Source organism: Octopus bimaculoides, chromosome 1 (assembly GCF_001194135.2).
Source record: "Octopus bimaculoides isolate UCB-OBI-ISO-001 chromosome 1, ASM119413v2, whole genome shotgun sequence".
In the NCBI taxonomy this organism is placed as follows: Eukaryota; Metazoa; Mollusca; class Cephalopoda; order Octopoda; family Octopodidae; genus Octopus; species Octopus bimaculoides.
The window spans coordinates 99479118-99492124 of record NC_068981.1 but is presented as its reverse complement, the minus strand read 5'-3'; the positions used below and the strand labels follow the sequence as shown (position 1 = coordinate 99492124).

Genomic DNA, 13007 nt, shown 5'->3' with positions numbered 1-13007 from the left:
CATACATACATACACACACACACATATGTATGTATGTATGTATGTATGTTATACAGCATTCATAATCGCAATTTTGTTTTTCCTCCGGGCGGTTTCATACAAAACAAAATTCTTCCTAGAATGGAAGAATAATTTAATATTTGTCAGACTTCGCTGATCGGACAAGTATCACTTCGGTTCTTTTGCACAGGCAGTCTCAAACACCACATCCGGAACAAAAAACAAAAGGGAATGAAAAACATTCAAAAAGTAAGGTTAGCTTTTAACCCTATATGAGTTATGCCCCTTAGACTGATCCTTTTTTTTTTTTTAGTCATTGCTTTGGCAAGAACCGTCTCCTGTCGGTTTGTGTGGAAATGTGAAAAGGTAAGGTTGTAAGGGCGAGATAGAGTGGGGAAGGGTTTATATCCATTCAACTACTTACTATACAAATGTGACTTATGAAATTTCCTTGGACAGCCGTATACATCTGTTTGTGCCTATGTAATATATTTGCATATATTGTGTATGTGTGTTCTCTAACTGCTTGACAACTTGTATTGGTTTGTAGGGCGGTGAGCTAACAGAATCGTTAGCGCGCCGAGCGAAATGTTTAGCGGTATTTCGTCTGTCGTTACGTTCTGAGTTCAAATTCCGCCGAGGTCGACTTTGCCTTTCATCCTTTCGGGGTCGATTAAATAAGTACCAGTTACGCACTGGAGCCGATGTGATCGACTTAATCCCTTTGTCTGTCCCCTCTATCTTTAGCCCCTCTGTGTTTATGGGCAATAAAGAAATAAAAACTTTATTGGTTTGTTTTTATCTTGTAACCTAGTGGTTCAGTAAAAAAAAAAAAAAACTAATAGAATAAGTACCAGATTGAAATAAGCCCATCGAGGTTGTGGCCCGTATTCTAATGACCAAAACATATAAAAGAAATTTTGTTTAATATACCGGCACAACTACAGTTCGGTACATCGCCGACATTATTTCTTCATAACTTTCTTTAAAATGTGTATTTTTAAATAGAATACAGACGTACATTTTTCACGATTATATTAATAAAACTTTTTTCTTTTTTTTTTTTTCGTCGGAGTTGTGAATTACCTCCAGGAACGCATCTCCACAAAAATTCATCCAAAAAGAGAGGGAGGTGAGTCGAAATACCACCGATAAAAACTTTCCACCACCACCACCTAATTTTACCGACATTACTGAAAACTAAATTTTTGTTTAAAAATATACATTTTAAAAAAGGTTGAAAAAATAAAATAGAGATGGGCAACAAACTATAGTTATGCCCCTGCCATCCATTCAGGTGAGAAAGCCGAACTCATAATTATATAGCCTACAAAACTAATGGGGTGAGGGCAGGAAGTTATCCTCAAACCGAAGAACTGGGCTGAATGATACAACATAGTGACGTCCACTAAAGGCACCTAAGGTGTCAAGTGTTCATGTTAAGCCGGATAGCCTCAAAGAAGAAACGTTATCCAAAATCGAACGAACTTTTTCTCTCTAACTTTACTTCACCTTCTGGAAAAGATACTCTGGAGTGAGTTCTCGTTGGCTTCTCTAGGCTCATAATAGAATTTTAAATAGTAACTATCATATAAAATATTCGTCTCTAGTTCAATATCTACCATTAATATTTACTGCTTGAGGCGAGCTTACAGAATCGTAAGCACGCCGGACAAAATGCTCCGCAGCATTTCTTCCGGCTTTACGTTCTGAGTTCAAATTTCGCCGAGGTCGATTGTGCATTTTCATCATTAATGAACAACGTTAATCAGAAGTTACGCTTATTTCTAACCTAAAAGGAAATATTGTTTCCATTGCGTGCGTGTGTTATGTTTGTGCGTGTGTGTATAAGGAAATTGTTCGATCCCGCCTCTTGCAGGTACTTGTTTTGCTAACTCTGGGAGATGACAGACGAAGCTGATTTTGCGTGAGGGATTTTAATTTAGGCCCAAGTCTCAACCAAACACCATCTGACTGGTGACGGAGGTAAGGGAAATAAGATGTCACCTTCACACTTTCTTTGGAGAATAATAAAAGTGATGTGTAACGACAACATCTGAGAATCGAAACGAAACCACCATCACAACTCACCAGAGGAGTGTATCTCATTACTCTTACACCACTGGATTGTGTGGTACATTAGTTTCCGTAAATAATATTACCTATTCGCGTATCGAAAGATAAACACAGTAAAGTTTGGGAATTACCTACCTTGACATCATTGGTTGCTATATCAACAAATAAACTTTTTGCCGTAAAGCGGTCTTTAACAAAGCGTGAAGCATATTTTCACCATGATGTTGTTGGATATTCTTTTTATAAGTAATGCCTTTCAACAAAAAAAAAATATCACTTGCATTTTAAATTCTATAATATTGGTGTCAGCAAATCACTTGGACGCCTCTACTATTATAAACACGTGTACATCTTAGGAGTGCATGACCAGCGTTGTCAAGTCTATTAGTTATGTTCTGAGTTCAAATTAACTTGGACCGACTGCTTTTTCATTTCTCGTTGTCGATAAAACAAGTCCTGATCATAGATTTATTCAATCAACTATTTCTGCGACAGTTAACCTTTTACTTTCGTGAGAAAACAATATTTTTGATCTTTAAATTTCATAAATTTAGTATGTTATTTGCCCATTTCCCCTCGATAGCAATAAGTTTGTTTTTGTCTTTCTCTTAACGGAGATTGAACGCCTGTCTTGTAATAACGGGTTTTTGTTGTTGTTGTTTTTTGTTTTGTTTTTTTCAATTAATCATTTGTTTGAATATTTTACTTCATCTTCTGGAAAAGATACTCTGGAGTGGGTTCTCGTTGGCTTCACCAGGCTCATAAGAGAATTTTAAATAGTAACTGTCAGATAAAAACATTCGTCTGTAGTTCAATATCTACCATTAATATTTACTGCATGAGGCGAGCTTACAGAATCGTAAGCACGCCGGACAAAATGTTCCGCAGCATTTCTTCCGGCTTTACGTTCTGAGTTCAAATTCCGCCGAGGTCGATTGTGTCTTCCATCATTTCGGGTCGATAAAAGAAGTACCAGTTGAGCACTAGAGTACATGCAGTTGACTATCCCGCTTCTTTAAAATTTTTGGCCTTGTGCCATTAGTAAAAGGAATTAATATTTATTACTTGTTGGTATGAGTTATTTAAACGGTATCTTTACAATAAACACAGCAGTGTCGGTGACAGGATAAGAACCGTCTAATTAGTATCGTATGCAGTTACTAATGTCCGTTTTTAATATTAAAAGGCACCATCTATCAAAAGGGGGTCAGAATCATTAATGTTATTGGGAATAGTAACGACAACTATTTTGCTTCAACGATACAATAACTTCTAATAATAGGTGGGCGTTTGCATAGTCAGTTTGAAAGCTCACGACAAGAAATCGTAACTTTTGTACAATATTAAAGAAAACAATATTTCACTTTATTTCACCTTCAATGCACTTTGTTAACAAGCAAAGGAAGGAATGGGCTATTTTCTGTACATTATTGCCACTCTGATTAAAGTGTAACTATTATATATCAATCTAAACAAGGTTTTATTGAATTTATATTCGAGAACCTTTGTGTTCCAATAATTGCAGATAACTGTTCAGTTTTGTCCTGAATCACTAAACCGATCAATACTCTAATATACTGAAATAGATCATTGTAACAGTGCATTGAAGGTTTTTTTCAACTTGGAAGATTTTCTGGAAACTGTCTATGAACTTTGACATGAAAAAATCCGTACTTGTTTTACTCAAAACTCACTCACTTTATCACTCCTCATCCCCTGGTATCTCTGTTAAATTATCGTCAGATGCTAATCCAATCTGCAAAAGTGTTATGCGCGTCTGTCTAGCTATACTCAATTTTCACATCTACACTTACTCAACGCTTGACTATATATCAACCTGAGCAACTGTAAAAACACGCACGCAATCGATAATCTCACTAGTTCACCATCTTCTCAGTTTCTGAGCATGACAACAAAGACAGTTTGAGAGACATCATTTGCAAACCACCGCAGAGTTGGCAGCAAATAATTACTTTTTAATGAATGCACCTCGTTTTATTCAGATATTTCTGATATTAATACTCTTCTCTTATTTCTCTCTCTCTCATATATATATATATATATACCTATCTCTTCTATAGTAATAAGCTGATTGTATATAGTGCTCAGGTGCACTACAACTCGTCGGAAAAGAGTGTAGCGGCGATTCGAAACCGAATCCCTGGACATGAGGTCATACATCACGAACAAACCACCATAGTTTCACGTGATTGGTCTATTAATCGACTCAATCAGCATGAAGCAATGGCGTGGACAAGGTTTTCTCGGACATTCTAGGATTTGGCTTCTGGTCCCCTATATAAACCGTTCGGTGCGAACTTTTGCAACCAGACGGCCTAGGTAGACGGCCAGAACAGAAGGATAAGATAGATGACCAAGAACTGTCGCCACGAAGAGAGCACAATTGTTTTCACATATGTTGGACAATCCGTATGTTGCCATACCAATAGCTTGCTATAATCTCAGAGCAGTATCTCTCTCCCAGTCTGTAATTATTGCTGTTGTCAACTGAAAATGGCAACGCAGTTTGTTATGTGCGACAATAAATTCTTCTATTAAATGTTCGCAGGTATTGTTCAGTTATTTCTTCATACAGCATAGAAACATATCTTCATTCTTTAACTCAAGCAGCTATCATATCAGTATAGATGAAACATCATATGGTCGCTTGTGACAAAAGTAAAAGCGGGACAAAAAGCAACAATGATGGCCAAAAGTGTATGCATAGTACACAGTATAAAATACAGAAAGACAGAAAAGAGGGATTGAACTACAAAGAAGAAGTGGTGCATGAGACGTCAGGAGTAGCATTAGCAAATCTCAAGAAGGATGGTTTTTGAAGGATGCGGGTAATTTATTTCATGCCTCGACAATTTGCGCTGTTTATTTTTATTTCTATTTATTTTTATAAGCATATCTATGGATGGTAGAGATATTGAATTCAAAAAGGTGACCAAGGGTTTCTACAAAATCAACTGCTAGACATCGAAACCTTATTGTATCGATGCCCAGAGAAGCAAGACGTTGTAGATATGCTAAGAGACTGATGGAAGGTATTTGGCTAGATTTCTCTGAACAGATTCCAGTAGATCAACATACAAGATGGAGGTTCCCGACTGGAGATGCAAACTGTAAGTGTGGACTTAGCAATATATAGCTTTAAATAATTATAATTCCTTTCTTCGACCCCAAAATTGATACTAATGGTCGGTGATCAGTTTGGTGCCAAAAACTTCTACCGTGCAAAAATCTGTGAAATTTCTTCACAGCAAAAATGATTGCTAGAGCTTCTTTCTCTATTTGACTGTAGTTTTTCAGAGAACGTGAGGCATGAATCATCGCCTTCTTCAAAAGAGTCAGAAGCTATAAACTCCTCTGCAGGATCGAAATGAGCCAGCGACAAATCCGATACTAATATTTTTTTAATATCGTCAAACGCCTTTTGACAATTATTTGACCAATTTCACTTTACATCCTTTTTTAGCAAATTATTAAGTGGAGCCCTCAATTTATGCATATATGGTATATAATTTTGATAATAATTCGCTAGACCTAGAAAAGCTTGCCGGAGAAGGTATATTTTTTAACTGCGTCTGCCCTCGACGGGTTCGATCGTCGTCCGTTCCTGTCGATAATTTGTCCTAAATACTTAATTTTAGGTAAGAAAATTCACATTTTCCGTCACTCAGTGTGAAACCGTAATCTCTTATTTTTTCATTTTTACATGCTCGACATGCTGATCACGAGATTCACTTTTGATTAATATATCATCCAAGTATGGAACTGCGAATTCATAGTCCGCAAACATTGCACCCATAACCTGTTGTAAAACTGCAGGTGTGACCTTTAGACCAAATGGTAATCTGTTAAATCTATATAGTCCTTTAAGCGTATTCACTGTTAGGCATTTTGAGCATTCCTCGTCTCCTCTAATTTGCAGGTACGCATCGAAGAGATCCAGTTTCGAAAATAACTTGTCCCCGTTTAACTTCACAAAAATATCTTCCGGAGTAGGTAGCGGATAGTGACACGTTTTCAGACATTCAATGAAACAATTCCATCCAGTCGGTGCCGAACAAGTTTGTTGCATTTTTTAACACAAACACTTTTGTTTTACTGGTTTTATAACGAAATGTAATGTCTCTTACCATTTCGCCTAAGTGTAATCTTTCACCTGTAACGCCTCGTGCACTTTTCGATGTTTTCTTTAATGTAGGTTTACCAATTTTCTTCCCCATGTCGGTATCAATAAATTGTAATGTCGCTACCCATGTCTAGTTATAGTTTCACGTTCGCGTCGTTTATTTTTGCATACACGTACTTTCTTTTTGGGGTATCGTCATGACTTTCCATTGAAAAAACCTTTTTGGAAGAATTTTTTTTCCAACCTTTCTTGCTTCGCTGTGCAGTGCGAGTTTTTATGTCCTATTCTTGACTGCTAAAACATTTCCATGTTTGAAATGGGCAGTCTTTCTTAAAATACAGACCTCCACACCCATAGCATGAACTTCGCCATGACATTCCTTTTTCTTTATTTATTCCCGGTTGACATGTCTGTACTTTAGAAATTTTTTCTTCAATCTTCTTTACATCCTGTCGCAAATTGATAATTCTTCGACATCCCTCTGCTACTGCCTGAGGATTAAATTCTGGTCCTCATGTTCTAGTTTTGTAAGAATCCGTTCACGTATTTCTGCATCTTTGTTTGCTATCAAACCTTGCACAAAGACGAGGCATTTAAACGTATCCGGAGATAATTCCTTCAGTTTAAATTTTTCGCACATTTTATTTACGATTCCGGCATAAATGACAAAATCTTCGTCCTCTTCTTTTACTAGGTTCCAACACTCCCAGCTAGTGTTAATCAGGGAACTCTTATCGCTGAACATTTTGGATAGCAATTCAATTGTTTCCTCGAAACATGTTTTTTTTTTTTTTTTTTTTTTTTAGGTAAGACAAAATTGCAGTATTTTTCATGTTCTGAAGGACCTAGTTTCCGTAACAGTAGTCTCACTTTTTCATCGTCTGTCCAACACTTGCATTCTTCCTTGAATATTTCTTCGTATCTACTGAAGTACACCGAAAAGGTTATACCTTCTTCTGGGTTATAACTAAATTCAGTTATAACATTCGCTAAGCCATCTGGAGAAAACGAACTTGAAGTGTTTCCCGACCACCTCAACATCAGTTCCAGAACTGATTGTGTTGTAGTTGTTGGTGCAACTCCTGCAACTGTAATACGTCAGCTAGTAGGTCTCCCATAACTAACGAATTTTTTGTATCATAAAAAATTGTTAATGACCAACGTAACCTTCGAATCACTCGTCGCCACTTTTATAACGTGGTTTCTATATATGTTACCTTATTGTCGTTCACTAATACAGTGTCATATATAATACCACGGTATGGGGTAGACACCAGCTGTCTCCATTTGATGTATTCCCAAATACTCTGCCAACAACTGTAACCAATCCAAAACAACTCAACGAACTATAACAACTTTTCAACTATTTCCTGTGACTCTACGAACGACACCTTTCGACTTCCTGCGATTTCTCATCTCAGTTTCTTTTATTGGCCACACAGGGCCCAACACAGTGGAGACACCACAAAGACAGACAAGCGAACATACACAGTGTGATTATAATGAAATGACAAATGTAATGAAATCGAATGAAAATTTTAAAACTTTTACAGAAATCGAGATAATAATTAAAAATTCCATATTTTATACATCACCGGGTTAATTGACCCACCGCCATTATCTGACGTATCCCCTTTTGTCGTTAGATGGCTGCACTTAGTCATTTCCGTTCATTCGTAACTTTTCTACACAAGGTAGCTGCCTTTCATCTGACACGATGATGGTGATGTCATCCGCATACGCGGTCGCAGTTCTTGCACAACTCAGATCACGCAAGATGCCTCCATCCTTCGCAGCAATGGCTCAAGAGCCAACACATACAAAAGCGGAGACAGGGGCCATCCCTGGCGAACAGAACGCTTAATGTCGAACGGTTTCGAAAAGAAACCGTTCACCCGGACGGCAGACTCGATGTTGCTGTACAAAGCAGCGATCCAGCCTCAGAAAGTTGGGTCTAGACCGGCCACTCCGAGAACCGCCGCCAGGTACCGATGGTCAACCCTATCGAACGCTTTAGACTAGTCTAAATGTACCAGGTCCCCACCTTTGCCAGATATTTTACCCACCCGCTCTAAGGTGTAGTGTATGAGGTGGAGATTGTCGTGTATCGTCCTGCCTGGGATGGCGCATGTTTGCGCTTCCCCAACAAGGCTGCCCACGACCCGTGCCAATATCTTTAACTGTGTGTTTCACAGAGTTATGGGCCTAAAGTTATCAATAATGTTCCCCTTGCTCAGATCCTTTCTGATCAACGTCACCACCCACCGGCTCGCAGCCTTCAGAATTCTCCCATTCTGCTGCCATTTGGCATAGACGCTGGCCAGTAGGTGCCCGAACAAGTCTGGCATACTTTTGAGAAACTCGTAGGGTTGTCCATCAAATACCCGCGACTTGTCCCGGGGGGCACTCGGACAGTACCTCTATAACCTCTTTAGCCGTGATCGGTCCCTCACAGCACTCAGCCTCTCGTGCCCAGAGACGCGGACCACCAATCAGGAAGTCCCGAAGGGGCTCACCATGGTCCAGCGCCTCACTCCTCCCGAACAACTCGGCAATGTAAGAGACCTCACACATCTCATCTTGTCCTTCAATCAAACGTTCCTGTTCATCGACCAAAAATCCAATTGCGGCATCATTGCCACGCTGGGTCTCTACTGTACGGGCTCACCCGGCAACGTTAATTCCTTCGCGGTCCAATGCACGTACTTTAACCCGAACTCTGCATCCCTCGTGTTTGATTTTGAGGTGTCTGTCCAAGGCCGATCTCGCTGTCAAAACTTGGGATGCAGAGCCCAACCTTAACGCCTCTTCTAAATCCTTGACTAGATTCCCTTCTACTCTAAACTTAGCTGTTGGCTAAATCTAATTGACTCAAGTCGAATGGCTCGTTTGAGGGCAAATCACCACCTGTCATTTAACATGTGCCTCCTTAATCTGACTGCGGTATGCCACATAAGACAAAATAGTCTTGTTTAGCTTCCACTAGCCAGATCCCTATCTATGTATTCTATTTATGTTCACCCTACACATCACTAGCTTGTGATCCGTGTAGGAGACCAGAACAAACTGAGGACAACTAAAACTAGACTTATCTCTAGTACGAACTGTTATTCTATCTATATGAGACCTGAACGACTCGTCGCCATTACTCCAGGTTCACACTGGGACGCTAGGGTGATCAAGTCTGTAACGATCTGCCAGCTGAAACCGCTCAAGCAGATCGATGAGGTGCATGTTTTCCTTCCTATTAATTGAGCCAGCACAATCCTGGCGTGCATCCAGTATAGTGTTAAAATCTAACGCCACTAATGTCTTCGACGTCACGAGAAAGTTCTACAGGCGTCGATAGAAATCAGTCTGTTTGCTTTTAAGACTCGGCGCATAAATGCCAACTAATCTGAAAGCCTAATCTCTGTACTTCAAGTCTAGAACGACCAGCCCACCTTCTGGGTCTACAAAGATTGTATTTGTCAGCAGAGCCAAGCTTTTTCGGAGCAAAACTACTACCCCTCCTCAACCTCCGGTCTTCTTACAGACGTAGATAATATGTGAGAGGGAAAAACGGCATATTATGACTATTTAATCTCAAAGGGTTGGTTTCTTTAAAATCGATTGAATCTCATTGTGGTGAGAGCCACTACTTTTGTAATAGAAATATTCTCTTACCTTGATACAATTGCCACAACAGTTAATTCTTGGCTCCAGTTAATGTTTCTCTTCAAAAAAAAGATGCAAGATGACAATGTAAGGAAAAACAGACAGGATAGAAGAATTCTAGAGGACTGACATTCTGGGAAGAAAGCCTGGGTGAAGTAGTCAGTGTAGGACCTAGAATGTGGGTATTATAAGTCACGAGAAGGGAAGAAAAAATGAGTTTAAAGGTGACAGAGTTTAAAGGTGACACGAGAGCAGCCATCACTGTTGAGAAGAATTTTATTGTAAGTGGAGTTAATAGAATAGGAAAAGTGGAACAGAGTTGGAGTGTGTTGGTGAGCAACTTCATGTCGATCATTCGAGGGATTTTTATTTAAATGCAGTGTAGGATGTATGCATGTGTAATAACAGCACCATCCCAGCTGCGGAAATAGTATTCCATTATGGGTTTCATTTAGGATTTGTAAAGGGTTGGTCGTAGTTTTTGGCTTTGAAGTGGAGAACTAGACTTGTGGTGAAGATTTAGCTATGTTGAAGAGATATTATGTGATGGTGAGACAAAGTATTTACACAAAGACAGAAAGCTCTAGTTTCATGCAGTTCGTTTTTAAGGGGAGAGGAGACACGTTTCCTATATATATATATATATATATATATATATATATATAAGAGGTCCTAGCAGGATTTAAAGATAGGGTATTTCCAATGAAACACTCAACCCGAGTTCTGAGCAATCAAAACTCAGACTAACACCGAAATTCTTTAAGTGTAGAAAATCCTTGTTTCATGACGGTGAAACCATCGTGTGGATTTAGTGAAGGCTTGCATCAAAAGGTGCGCTCTTACATTGGCACAATGTAAGAGCCCACCTTTGATGCAAGTCTGATGAAATGCCACTTTAATGTCTAAAACTGCAAACATTACGTAAATTTTCGCTTCGAATTGTTGCTTAAACTGGCGTTGCAAGCAGATTTGGTACAGAATCAATTGGAACTGATCATTAAAGATGTGTTGAAGTATTTCTTTGTCTTATTATTTGGATTACACATGCGCACGCGCACGCACACACACACACAGAGGAGAGAAAGAGAGAGATGATAAGTATTTATGCACCAGAAAAAATATATCCAAATAATTGTAAGGCTCAGTTCCATAACATATCGTTCAACTCCTATATATTATTATTTCAATAGTAGAGGTTATGATATTGTATAAAGTTTATAAACTTCCAGCTTCTATATCCAGACTATAAATTCATATTCATACCAATAATAATTGGAGCACTTGGTTTTGTTGGTAAATGCTTGGAGGAGAATCTGGATAAACTGGGATTTTCAGAAAGAGAAATCGACTAGCTAATTCGTACATTACAAGTGCAATCTGTGAGTGGAACAGTAAAAATATGCAAGACTTTTCTCAAGTTCCAAACGTGAATTTGTCTGTGTAAACTACATCTCAAAGACGGAGCCTTGTATCTTTGTTGGAAACCGGCTCCCTCCTCAGTGGAAGATTTATAATAATTAAAAAATAGAATATACATACATACATACATACATACATACATATACACATGTCAAGAAATGAACGCGCTCTAGAAAAGCATTGTCAATATTGCCCCAAAACTGATCACTACATCTAGGCGCATACACATATGTGTATATGTATGTGAATACACACACACACTCACACATATACACATATGTGTACCCATGCAGATGTAGTAACTCAAGTTTTTGGACAATATAGACAGTGTTATCTTCGGAGCATTCACTTCTTGTCGGAAAGATAAAGGTATTAAATTACAACTCTCAACATAGAAGTAACGAACGTCTAACAAAAAATATAGATTTCAAAGATGTTATCTCCTAAAACTCCACATCCAGTATTACATAAGTGTATCTATACCTTCTCAAGAATCAAACGCGTCAGAAAAACTATTTCAAAAGCGGTATTATAGTTCATGTTTCACTACAAACTTCCAACAACGTTATAGTTTTTATAATAACCGTGCAATTCCACCATTTATTTTAGCGTTAGTTTCAATAAATACATTTAGATCCAACCTTTCTTTTTTACGAGTACGTGTACTTTTTTTACTGTGCATATTATCAACAGGAAGGTTTATATAATTTGTCTGTGTGCGCGCGCGGTCTGTCTCTTTGTCTCTTTATATGTGTGTGTGTGTGTGAATGTGTGCGCGAATCTGTCTGTCTGTGTGTGTGCGTGTGTATAAGAGAAATATACATGCGCGCGCACGCACGCACACACACACACAAAACATTATTTCGCTTAGGCATAGTGATACTAATAATCAGTTGTTATACTCATGCTTTAAAGTAAAGCATTAAGAGAGTACAGATCGTAATATCCATTAGTGAATGACATAACCGGCTCCATTAGCTTTCGGCTGTTTCTCTTTTAAAAAGCAGTGCTCTCAGAGCCATGTGCTTGTGCAACATCCTGTAACTTCCGATGTACGTTTTTACTGTACAGTTAGCTGATTTTATACCTGTTCTGTATACTATATTTTTGACAATTTCCCTTCAAAGAACACCTAGTCGTATCTCTACAATTACATTTAGATTTTGCTTGTTTTTGTAGTATTTGGGAGTCGGAATTAAAAATTTGTAAGTCTATATTTCCCTTATAACTATAGCTGACTTAATGAATTTAAGGCTCGTAACTTTTTTTGTTATTAATTGCCAATAAATAAATATATAAATAAATAAAATTGTGATATTCTCAATTGGCATATAAAACATCTATACAATCAGGCCTCCTATGTGTCAAAACGAAAAGATCCCGGTTTTAGTCTCGTCGCGAGAAGTAAACCACCACTGGTTGGTTTTTGACCTGATGGCAGAAAAAGTTAGATAGATCTGACAGTTTCTAGTCTTCTTAGTCTTTCATCGGAGAAAGAATGCCCATCTTTTGTCTACAGAGAAATTAGTAGTTTATATCTACTTCATACCTCATAGCTTCCCATCGCATGCGCTGATACAGACATGACCTCTGTCTCCCGCTTTATTTTCATTCGACGCAGCAGCTGTAGGCTGGAAGAAGCTTCGTGGTAGGCTCCTCACCAGAGGGCTGGACGTCATTGTAGAAGATCTCCTGAGGCTCGACGTCACCT

At 38.5% G+C, this 13007-nt stretch overlaps 1 protein-coding gene across 1 annotated transcript in view; it reads right to left on the bottom strand.

Moving 5' to 3' along the window:
- The window catches only part of LOC106872258 (probable tubulin polyglutamylase TTLL9), a 57500-nt gene extending 45556 nt beyond the window's left edge, over positions 1–11944 (bottom strand). Inside the window, exons 1-2 of the mRNA XM_052967190.1 lie at positions 11780–11944; positions 9887–9936 (exon numbers count right to left, since the gene is read on the bottom strand). Of these exons, the coding sequence (XP_052823150.1) occupies positions 9887–9936; positions 11780–11836 (107 nt within the window). The 5' untranslated portion in view covers positions 11837–11944. The remainder of the gene's footprint in view (positions 1–9886; positions 9937–11779) is intronic.
- Between the last annotated feature and the right edge of the window lie 1063 nt (positions 11945–13007).